At 38.7% G+C, this 12,826-nt stretch overlaps 1 protein-coding gene across 2 annotated transcripts in view; it reads right to left on the bottom strand.

The window, feature by feature from the left end:
* Positions 1-12,427, bottom strand: part of PLXDC2 (plexin domain containing 2) — a 451,801-nt gene extending 439,374 nt beyond the window's left edge. For both annotated transcript variants that reach the window (XM_041765805.1, XM_041765806.1), the window contains exon 1: positions 12,312-12,427. In XM_041765805.1, the coding sequence (XP_041621739.1) occupies positions 12,312-12,423 (112 nt within the window). In that variant the 5' untranslated portion in view covers positions 12,424-12,427. The remainder of the gene's footprint in view (positions 1-12,311) is intronic.
* Positions 12,428-12,826: the final 399 nt, after the last annotated feature.

Here is a 12,826-nt window from a genome sequence, read left to right as displayed (position 1 = left end):
TCTCTCCTGCAGAGCCTGTCCCCCACCTCCACTCTGCCAGCCTTCCTCTGGCTATGTTGCTCCTATAGCAGTGGTATGTCCCTGCATTATGCTCATGCTTGTCACAGTTCTCTCACTAGACACACTACATTCGTGCTCATTTTTCCCAGCAGATCACCTTCCTTAACTATAGAAACCATGTTTTACTGTCACCTGAAACAGTGAATTATGAAATTAAATTGACTGAATAAAAATGCCTTCCAACTGAAATTATCCTGTTGGAGGAACAGCAGAACTAATATGAAAATTAGGCGATCTGAAGTTTATAAAGGGATTTCAAATTGTACTATGAAAATGTCATATATTTTAAGCACACGTCACACATCAGCATGGAACATATGGCAATTCCCAACTTACATATAAAAAATATGATTTAGAATGCCTAGGCTTCCCATTAACCTACAAGAGCCTATTTTACTTCTAATAAAGGCATTAATTTATTCCTCCATCCATTTAAAAACATATATTGATTACTTACTGGATAAATGAATGGATGGAGGAATGAATCAATGCCTTCATTAGAAGTAAACAGATAAGTTGAGGATATTTAAAATGAAAACCTACCATGTGCTGGGTGCTATGTCTGAAATGTAGTTTTACTATTTTTGCTTTATTTTTAAATTCTTAGTGGTCTGGAGAATCCTGATTTAAAAAAGTAATAAGTGAAAGATTAAAAAAGTAATAAGTGAAAAATAGATAAGCATTGGTTGTGGATCAGCTTTTGCTTGATTAATGTTTTTCCTCCCTCTTAATTCTGAATACAAATTAATGGACTAACAAAAGATATGATGTACCTACCCATCAAAGAGTTAAGGTTTTCTCCTTTCAATTGCCTGGAAAGTTTATCTACACCCACAACAAAAATAAAAATAGGAAGTACAGGGCAAATTAAAGAAAATCACAAAATTAAGCATGAAGAAAGATTTAAAAAATAAGAACCAGGTAAGAGAATTTAATGTGCAAAATGAGAAAGGAACAAGATATTACTTAAGAAAACTAACAGGGAGAATCTATTGCAGTCACAACTTCCACCCGGTATCTGAGATCTGTATTATTTAATAGTTACTGAGATGACACTCTACCAAATGAGCTTACACAGAAAATTTAACATATGTTTATTGTTTTTTTAATTATATATTAGGCATATGAAATTGGCTAATTTTGAGAAAATAAAGTAAAACATGGTTCCTACCCTCACAGAGCTTACAGTTGAGTGGAAGAAATATTCTGAAATACCTAATTCAAATAGTAATATAATAAAAATTATGTATTTACCAAGACTTTTCAGTGGCAAGTATCAATCTCACCTCAGAAATTGGTATTTTCAGGTTTATGCTACTGGGAAGTCAAAGACTGCCTACACATAACTTTAGACTTGAATCTTCCCAGTGTAGCAACCACGGACATATTTAAAAACAAAACAAAAACAAAAACATGAAGTGATGAATTTGAACCTGGAGAGGTAAGCCAGGACCCAATTACTAAAGGCCTTGACTAAAAGGGAAATGTTAATTGACCTGATGTCCATGACACAGGGGAATTATCAGTAGCCACCTGAACACATGCTGAACTCTCTTGGAGAAGCATGACAGGATGACAGAAGGCCCAGGAGGATACCATTTGAGTCAGATAGAGAGGATAGTCCTAAACGCCAATCAGGCGCTGTTTCTAGAGAAAAAGAGGTAAGACACTGAGCAAATAGTATCAGATGTTCACACCACACAACTAGAATGGAATATAGAAAGAACTTTGGTATGTTTCTAGAAAAGCACTGAATAGACAAGGGTAATAAAAATGTGCCTGAAGAATAGCAAATTCTAGTTGGAGAGAACAAAAAGGATGCTGACCCAAACCATGTAAACTTCAGCAAGTGGATCACATTCAGGACTCTGAAAGGCATTAACTCACATTAATGAGTGTATTATTAAGAGATACTTTAGATTCTTTTATTGAAAAAAATATTTTAAAATCTGTCCAATGATTTGTATCTGGAAATCTTTTAAATGTCTAATCTTAAGACTATTTTCCAGTTTTCATCTTTAGCCTTGAAGATAACTAGAAACTATGCAAATAGCATGGTTCAATCTCTAATTATTTCATTCATTGTTTATCCATATGTCTTTTTAAACTATGGCATTCCCTCCAGTGAAGCAAATGAACCAATATTAATATTTTTTCAGACAAGTTGTTGGTTTACAAAACAATAAAGTATTAATTCATAAGTATAATTAACTCAAGTATGATCATTTAAGTATCTGTTCTTCCTAGCTTAATAAATGACTTGATCATTCCTAAACCATTATTTCTAAAAGAATTCTCAGTTCTTTCATGAAAGCATGAAAGTTCCCTTACTCTGAAGTCACTCAGTCTCTGGTTTGCCTATACATGTGACTCATTGATACTTAAATCTGATATTTAATCTGAGATTTAAATCATCCAAATTATGATTTAGAAATTCTGCCCAGAAAAATATGTAGAAATAAGGTACAAACAAAATTCTGCCTGGGTAATAAATCTGAACAAATACAGTCTATCATACAAGTGGAACCCTAACAAGATTCCTTTGTTGAACACATTTTCAAAGACTTCCTTGGAACCAGTGGTTCAATGGTGATCAGTCACATATGGCCTCTGACTTTGGGCAGCTCTACATTACTGATGATGTTAAGTGAAACGATGAGGACACGCAGAGTGCACTTTGGTAAAGCATTCATCTAGAACTTGGAGCTGGCAAACAAACACTAAAAAAATTATTTGATATGCCAAAAATCATATCGAAGCTGAGCTCTGAAGGACAAATAGCCGAAGAGAGGAGAAAAGCAGCATGCTCCAAGAAGGAGGAATGGCGTGTACAATTTTCAGAGGAGAGATAGTGTGGGACTAGGCAACCGGAGAGCAGGAGGGAGGAAGTGATGATTTTTAATCCAGGGAGGTGAGCCAGGACAGAATTACTGAAGGCCTTGGCTTTGGTGTGAGAGCAAAAGGAAGGCAGAAAAGCATTTTCAAGACAGGAGTGACATCGCTAGATTTACATTTTAGAAAGATCTTTCAGGCTGTGGAATGAAGAATGGCTTCCAGCAGGACAGTTTCAGACGCTAGGTGTGAAACTATTGAAGTAGGTTAGAAAAAAAATGGGAGGAAGGATGGAGAAATGCAGTTTGGAGTCAAACTTAAGTCCTTGGTTTTAGAAAAATCGGCTTCATATTGGCTGTGCCTATTTTACAAACCTCTCTCCTAAAAACAGCTTAACAAAACTGACATTGCACAAGTCTGGCTTCCTGCATAAAGCTGTTTTGCAATGTCCAGACAATGAGACTATACTCTGCAGAATGACTTTGAATCACACTTGTTTTTAAAAATACCTAAAATGAACAACAGATGTTAAAAAGATAATGAAGGCTAAATAACAAAGAAATAAAACAGACTGCCTGGCTTGTCAGTTTACTCCTGATTAAAAAATATCCAGATCAGTACACATGAGTGCAGAGCAATAGCCAGTCATAAACTGTGTTGAGGCAGAGATGAGGTTTGAATTTTCAACTCAAGCAAATGATAGCCTTTTAATTTATAAATGCCTATAGTCTAAATAAAATCATAAATCTATTATCTTCAAATGGATGTAATTTGTAAAGTGTGCTTTCTTTCAATGTAAATCTCCCATGAAATTGATACTAATTAGCTAAGGAGCAAACATTAAGGAGAATCCTAAATCCAGGGGCTTTTACCCTTCTCACCAGAACTCTTTCTTTCTTTCTTTCTTTCTTTCTTTCTTTCTTTCTTTCTTCTTCTTCCTTCTTTTTTTTTTAAGATTTTATTTATGTGAGATAGGACAGAGAAAGTGAAAGAGAGCATGAGTGGAGGGGAGGGACAGAATGAGAAGGAGAAGCAGACACCCCGCTGAGCAGGAAGCCCCATACAGGGCTCCATCCCAGGACCCTGGGATCATGACCTGAGCGGAAGACAGACACTTAATGGATTGAGACACCCAGGCACCCCATCAGAGCGGTTTCTCATGGAGCAAACCTATAATCTTGCCTGGAACTGCTATGCTGGTCCAGAGATGGGTCACTAAAAGGGACAAGTGTCACCATTTCCATGTATTATTTGCCTAGTGCTTACCCCTCATTTGTAGCGTTTCCAAGAAGTTAGAAATTAGCATTCTTTCCCTCAGTTGAGTTGCTCCTTTTAATTTACCTATGGTTTCCACCTATATTTCCTAAGAAACAATTAGATGTACCATTAGCTTCATGATGTGATCACGAAAACAACACTAGTCCTCAATCTAAGGACATTGTTTCAACTAAAAAAGATCATTGCCAAATAGTCGCTATTAACAATTTATCATGAAGTGCCATGGTGCTTGCTCTGGCTTTTAGATGTTGTAGAAAAGAAATTACAACTTCTCCATGTTGTTTAGATATAGAGACCTTTACTTAATGACCTTGAGATTTAATGTGACTTCAAACAAAGTCCAACACAGTTTTTAGCAAAACCTGAAAAGTTTATTATAAGTAGATAATGGAAAAGCAAAGAGTCTTCTAGAATAGCCAGGACACTGCTGGAGATCAAAAACAAGAAGGGCAGGTTTGCCCAACCGGATATACTTATTATAAAGCTAAAGTAATTAAGATTGTGTGATATCCACAGAGAGATAATTATCAGGGTTTTTCCCCCTCCCCCTACCTTTATCTTTGAAGTACTTTATCTTGGAAGATCTAGCAGAGCAACTTGTCCCAGGCATTATCTTTCCTAGCAGAACATTCATAAACTCCATAACCCATGAATTCTACCTTTGAATATAAGCTGAGCAACCCTTGCATGTGGACATGAAGACACATAATGCACATAAGACACACAAATGCCAATATAGTGACATGCCTCTTTGTTCAGTTTTTGTTTCTTGGTTTTTCATAGTTCAAATATGTCCTTATAGTACACATTATCTATTTTTTAAACATGAAACTATGGAGTAGCAAAAAAATTAGGAGGTTGATTTTTTTTAATCAAAAGTTCAGTTTTGAACTTTTGACTTGGGAATCCACATGAACTGGGAATGTGATTCAGTATGCCAAAACCACTCCACATAAATTTTTTCATGAATATTTTGAAGTGCAGATTACAGCGATGTACTGAAGGGAATGGATAGCAGAAGGAGAAGCCAAAAGAAGTCAGAGTCAACACTGGACATGCTCTCCGCTAGGCCTGCAGTAAGGTCAGTAGGCTGTTTTGACCAAACAAATGAACAAAAGTATACCAAGTAAGCAATCAGATCCATTGTGCTAGTGATGGCTATGGTCTATGTTGGTTTCTGGAGAGAAATAAATTAATATGCCTAATATAAATACACCCTAGAAGACTACTTCACATCTTAAATATCATTATCATTTGTGAATTTCATATTCTAAAGTGACAGATTCTATCTTGTTTCTTTTTTAGGGTTTAGGGGAAAAAAGTATTTTATTGGATGCTGAGATTATGGTGTCAGAGAGAAAAAGTTGAGAGCTCATGCTACAGATACACATACACAATTGACAAGTGTGTTACCCAAAAACCACTACCAAAAAACATCATTGCATGCTGAATGCTCCATATTCCAACTGGACCAAAGAAAATATTATCCTGATCAAAATAAATTAAGAGTATAGTTACCACCTCTTGCTTAAAGAAAATTATGTCAGCTGTATTTACACTTCTCCTATCAATGAACACTCCAAGGAGAAATGTGACATTTAAAAATCCTGATTTGTATGCAGTTTATCCACAGGGTACATTCTTTACATTTGCTATATTCTCAAAGCCTCAATGAGCTAAGCACCTTACTTACAAGACGAGACTCTGAGCACTACAAATTCTATGAAAATTTTCCAATTAATTAGTGAAAAATAGTAGATGAGGAGAGGAAGAAACTAAGCAGACTCCAAATGGGCAGCCCCGGTGGCCCAGTGGTTTAGTGCCACCTTGAGCCTGGGATGTGATCCTGGAGTCCCAGGATTGAGTCCCATATCGGGCTCCCTGTATGGAGCTTCTCCCTCTGCCTGTGTCTCTGCCTCTCTCTCTCTCTCTCTCTCTCTCTCTCTCTATGAATAAATATATAAAATTTAAAAAAAAAAAAAAAAGACTCCAGACAAGAAAAATGGAAGTCATTCTGCAACCCTTGCCTTTATGATCCTCTCAACAAAACCACAAGCCACTCTCCACTACAACATCTGAAGCAGAAACAGTGACTATCACTTTTAATTTAGAAGAGTAGGAGAGCTACCAGTGCTTACATCTGTTTGGATGACCTCGGGAGGAAGGGATTAAAACTCTGGATTTCAAGGAAGGCCACACAGTTTCTGACTTCGTAGTTGTATCTGCAATCTTTAACTGGCTATCCTCATTCCAAACAGGTCCCTGACAGGACCTCAACTTCTATTTAAATGCCCTACTCTGTACCACCATTCCACATCTTGCCACCTTTTTAATGAAAGAGGCCAAAAAAAAAAAAAAAAGCCGAATTACAAATATTAAAAAAAAAGAGTTCAATGTCTGGTTACAACACAATGTAGAATATTTTATATTCTGTTCTTCCTTCAGATATTATTGTGTTAATTTGACCAGGCAATAGGGGACACGATAAATAGTGAGAGAAACTCTTAATAAAAGCATCTCTACTTTGTCTGTCAGTCTTCAATAACTTCCTCAGTTGAACAGAATCATTGTCTGAAGGATAGAGAGAGGAGACATCCTGTATGAACCTTTAGTGAAGAAGAAAGACTTCTCACAGTGCAGTACTGTAAAGAGATAATTAAAGCTTTGAGAAAATGCATTCAGAATAAAGGCAAAGGACAGGAATTAGATTAAAAGAAAGCTGAAAAGCAATTTATTAATCTATAACCTTACATATTATGGTGATTACTTTTTATTTACTTACTTCCCACCTCTAAAACAAATACAAGATTTTTAAGTGTGGAAAGTTAGACAAAAATCAGTAAGAGTGGGAAAGAGAAGATGAAGCAACAGGTAAGTTAGTCCCCATAAATAGAAAAATAAATAAATAGCCAGAAGGTTTATATACTTGTTGGAAGTGGGCTACAAATTATGCTCCCAGCTTTCAAGAAATCAAATATTAAGAGGTAATGTATCTGGTCACTATTCACCATGCCCAGAAGACAGAAATAAACTAATTCAGGAAAACAGCTCTGTTTTCAAGATACAAGATTTCTTTTTCTTTTTTTCTCTTTTCCTGCCCTCAGCTACTCAGGGAGCAGACACATTGCATAGTACCACCAATTCCTTCCCCCAAAAGAACTACCGTAACAAATTTTATAAGGCTGATTTTGTTTTATTTATTTTATTTTGTTTTGTTTTATTTTTTTACTTCTTTTTAAAGCCTCCTTCAGTGTAGGTTAATGGCATGAGGCCTGAGCACAATTCAATTCAAAAGTAATTTCACAAAGAACTAAACTGTTTAAACTATTTAATGGTGTTAATCTCCACTGAAAACACATTATCACTATATATATGCATACATATATATGTATATATATATATATATATACCCACAAATATACACACACATTGTACTTGAAAGTGTTAGAAGAACATGAGTGAAAATTCATTCAGAAACCAGAAGTATAGTTGAGCGATAGAATGAACTTTTCAAAAGTTCTATCTGTTGATAGAAGGTTTAAGGTAAATATTATCCATTGGAAGCATGATCGTTCAGAAGACCTCTGGATCCTATTCTCTTGTTTTAAATGATTAATTCTATAAACCTCTCTGTATATTCATTTCCAACCTGTTGATGGAAAAAGTCACCAATAGAGTAAAAAGTATTTTAAAAAGTCTCCTAAGGTGACATTCAAGGCAATAACCCAGCTTGAACTATAATTCCATTGGTCAGTCCAACAGCTCTTTACTGAACGCCTGTGTGGTAGATGCCATGGGGGATTCAGAAATGAACAGTAGTGGACCGTGGCCTGGAGAACATGATATACAGTCTCAGACAGTGCATGAAAGAGACACAGAAATGGGAAGGGGGAAGAAAGGCAACAGCAACAACAAGTCTTCCTAAATCAAGCAGAGTCAAAAATGCAGAGTCCTCAGAGGGTTCTGGGTGTCACCTGAGATAAACCTGTAAGGAAAAGTAGAAGATGGACAGATAGGGATGGATTAAGGAAGGAGGAGAGAGAGAAAGGAGGGAGGATTAGCAAAGGAGGACAGGTGGTAACACATCCTATATACTCAGGGAACGTCAGGGAGCCTCAATGGGTTCTTAGAGTGTTCAATAATGGGGAGAGGAGTGAGAAGTGAAACAATAGGTCTAGGCCACCTGACAAAGGTTTGGAAGGCCATGATGAAGAGCCTGTTTATTGTCGTAGGAAACAGCTCAAGACTTCAGATCTCACGATTACAGCTGCTAATCAATTCATTAATCTTCATAAACATGCTGCTTCTATGATAGGAAATACCTTTTAGGAAGCAAAAAAGCAGAGACAAAACAAATTGAAAAGAATCTACGTTGTCTATATCTCTGCAGGAAAGTATCTGATTCTTGCAAAGAAGAAAGCTGTTTGGAGCAAATTAGCATCTTCTATTACTATGTTTTACTCAAGTATATTCTACTTGATAAAAACCTGTTTCTGAAGATCAAACTTAACAAATACACAACCTGTCCTACTTAAAATAATTTTAAATTTCTATGTGGACATCCATGAACTAAAAATCTTACCCAACCTTAGGCTTCAACTTGTATCAATTCTCTACAGGAAAAAGACTTTCACATTTCGTGTTTTAAAAATTTTATATGCAATCATGAGTCATTGATTGATTGAAAATAAACCTGCCATGTGTTCATTAATCTGGCTCACATGTACTTTATAGAGAATAGTCACTTGAATTAACTTTCTATTATAATTTTCTGTTCTACTTATATATGCAAACAAAAAATTTATAGTAATGATGGTATGTCTAACAGAGATACTCTCCTACACGCTAGTAATATTTCAAATTAAGCCTTTTAACTCCAATGAAAGCAGAAATTAGAAAAATATGCCACTAGAGAAACAGCTACAATAAATGTAAATGATCTTCTAAAAATAAACTATTTCTTTCTAGTACATAGCAATATTAGAAAATTTAAATAGTGGAAATTCCATGGAGTCCTAAACTATTTTTACTCTCTATATAGCAGTACTGAACTTCCTTACTGCAGTAAGTCACATTTAAGAGTAAAAACAAGGCTAAAATAATTACATGATTTTAGCCCCCTTGTCCACATTTAAATCTTAGAATTCTTTGAGCCATTAATACATTAATTCTCTTTGACACTGTTACTAGATTTTTTCAATCAATTTAGAATATACAAATGAATATATAACAATACAAAGATGATTCCAGATTTACAGAACCTAGAATTAGTCTAAGCTTATTTTTATCTAAATACTGGTGTTGAGAAAAAAGTATTTAGTATGGCAAATACTTCTGAGGTATATGCAGATTATCCTAAAAATAAATTCATTATGATAATGAACTTTTAATCCTAAGAGAAACATTTTAAAGCCACATTCTTGAGAATTCCACAATAATTTGTTTAAAAAAATCTCCAGCAATGCTGCAAAAAAGGGTACTTGTTTTTTTCCATCATACAAGTACACCACAAGAATATATTCAAAGTTTACACCTTTACACGTAGGAGGTGCTTTATAAATGTTGAATGAGTCGTTAATTTCAATAAACATGGGAAATAAACACTGCTTATTACAAACTTCCACTCATTTATAAATGGTAAGTTGAAATATCAAAAAAATATTGCCCGTAGGAAAAACAAAGTATTGAAGATCATTAATCTGAGACATTTGGAAAGAAAGGGAAGAACAGGAGAAAATAGTTTCTCTGCCCTCTGGTGGCAATAAAATCAACTGCAGCAGTTCTAAAGCAATACATAATTAAAATGTCCCTGTTATGAAATCAGATATTTTCCCCTGTGCCAAAATGTCTGTGATAAAAATCCTGATTGCTACATGGTGAATTTCAAGACAGCTGGACTTTTTAAAAATTTCCCCATGTTGAACTTCTACCTAGACTACTTACAAAAGAAATTATTTTTTCTCTTCTTTCTTTGCTGTATTTTATATATTCAGTAGGCTAACCATTTAACTCCAAGACTATTCAAAAACTACAAGTAGACTGATACTGAGTAAAGAAGCTACTTCAGTTTTCAATAGATCTCCAGAACATTTACCAAGAAATTTAAAACTTTTTATTTATTTATTTATTTATTTTTTTACTCAATCCTATAAACATATGGGTTTCTAAAGTAATTTTCCACAGTGAACACTAGTTTATAATTAGTTTGTAACACCTGTACATTTATGTTGAACAACTTAGGTATTTTCTAATTCACAAAGCTTTGAATTATCTGGCCAATTTTAGAATGGAATGCTTACTTCATCCTCAATTTGAGAACTTAGAATAGAAAATGTATATATATTCTTTTCTCGGTAATATATCATTAATGAAAGAAGCTCAGAAAAAATAAATATTTGCTGACATTTATTCATTTATTATTTACTGTAAATGCATTACTTACAACTAGTGCCAAAGAAGTTTTGAAATAAACAACTTGGGATGCATTTTGGCACACATCTCTCTCTAACCTCCCTTGGCATGTAGTAAATTGTTTTGTTTAAGTATCTACTTATTCCATAAATGCGGTGATGAGGTATCAATACCATGGGGTAAAAGTCGTATGTTTTTAAACCAATGAAAGATAAACAAAAATGGATAATCTACTGATATGACACCCAGTAAATAACAACCTATATCCATTCATGCAGAAGAAAATTGTATGGGACAAAGACAAATCAATTATCAGGAAAATTGGAGTTTTAAAGCATTTCACAGTTTTAGAAGTGTTGTCATGACGTTGCCCCCTCCTCCCAACCCACACACCCCTCCAACCATAATTTGGAGCGCAGAGTCAGAATCTGTGTTTTCTCTGTACGAATTCCCACCAGGGGCAGAGTGTTTTAGCCAATTTCTAGGTCTCAGATTGGTAAATTTCATTCAAGGACTTTCTCCGAGATTCATCTCACCTGGAATCCCCAGGTGACCTCACTAGGCTTCCATCTGCGACTTTCGTGTTTGACATTTGAGGACACATGTATGCTTTCTGAGGGAAGCACTTACCACCACAACTCCCACCTTCCGAATTAAAAGAAAACAAAACCTTGATCATCCTAATCAGAAAGTTTTTGTTTCTTTCTTTCTTTTTTTTTTCCTCCAAGTGTTTTTGTTCATTTCACCTCCTCTCGAACTCTAACCTGAGTTCACAAATTTCTGCCACGGTCTCTTTCTCTGCCTGTTTCTTCCCTTTCTTCCTGAGGGGCAGAAATGGTGAGCAGGCCCCCAGTTCTCGGGAGGCACCTGGACCTGGGCTCCGCAGCGCCCAGCCTCAGAGAGCCAGCGGGCCGCGGGTGGAGGCTCCCGACCAGACGCGCACCTGGCTGGCATCGGCCCGAGCAGAGGACACTGCCCCTGGGAGGCTGCAAAGACCAGGTCTCCGCGTGGGGGCATTGCCAGGCACTTGGACAAACCCCGGGCACGTTCAGGCCTGTGTGCGAAGCCGGTCGGCCGAGGACAATGGTGGCAGGGATTGGTCTCCCGAGGCGCGCCCACCACAGCCGGGTCGCCTCCTCCCCTCCCCTGCGCCCCGCCGCACCTACCCCGCCCCACTTCCAGAGCCCGGTCGGCCCCAGACCTCGAAAGGGAGCTAAGGTGGGGGTCGCCCGGGGATGGAAGGTGCGGCCACAGTAAATTTTTCCTCCAGCCAAAGGGGCGGGGGGGCTGCAATCTCCGGCTGCCACCACGTCTCCCACCCGCAGCCCCCATCAGGCACTCGCTTAGTTTATCGCGGCAGCAGGGTGGCAGCAGGAGCCAGAGGGGAGGGTGCCCAGGGATGCCAGCTACCGGGAGCGGAATCTACACTAGGAGGTTTGCTCTCACACACCAGAGCCCTCTCTGGGAGACTTGGGGAGACGGTACCACCCCCTGTCGCTCAGGTGAAGGAAGCCCGAAATCCTCCAGACCCCCCCCCCCCCCAGTGCCCTTCTCTAAACCGACCATCTTCTCTCCATTCGGAAAGCCCAAGTTTACCCGAAAAGCAATTGCAGTAACTTCCCCAAGGGCAGACAGATGAAGTGGGGGTGGGTTGAGAATGGGGGAGGTGGGGGGGGTGTTAGCGAGGTCTTCAGCTGCGCACAAAATCAACAAGCGAAAGTGCATCTTACCATTGATTCGGCTTCCAGGCTGCCCTTCGGTGAACTGAAACCGGTCCATTACAAAGTGGCAAAGTAACACAACTCCCGCCGCCGCCAGGTCGGCCCTCGGGAACCTCGCCATGCCGCCGCCGCCGCCGCCGCGACCTCCCTCCCCCGCCCCGCCAGTCCTCCCCAGGCGCCCTGGGCTCCGGGGCTCCGGGGCTCCGGGTGGGGACGGGGGCGACCGGGACGACGGCTCAGAGCTCTGCGGACCGGTCCCCGCGGAACCTGGAGGCCTTTGTAAAATTTCGATGGGATTTCACACTCAGGAGCTGGGAAGAGGAGCAAGGGAGGAGGGCGAGGGGAGTGCAGTTCTCTCCGGACCTCCGGGTCTGTCTTCGCAACTTGCCACAACCCCCAGGCACGGGGCAACTGCGGGGAGGGAAGGCCCCTGGCGGCGGGGCTCGCGAACTCTCGGCTCCGCACGGCCGCGCCGCCCGGGTGCCCGCAGGCGGGGACTTCCGAGCCCCGCGGTGCGCTCCACT

Source organism: Vulpes lagopus, chromosome 8 (genome assembly GCF_018345385.1).
Source record: "Vulpes lagopus strain Blue_001 chromosome 8, ASM1834538v1, whole genome shotgun sequence".
Classification (NCBI taxonomy): Eukaryota; Metazoa; Chordata; class Mammalia; order Carnivora; family Canidae; genus Vulpes; species Vulpes lagopus.
Note: the sequence above shows the minus strand (reverse complement) of the source record. Positions and strands in the feature narration are given on the sequence as shown.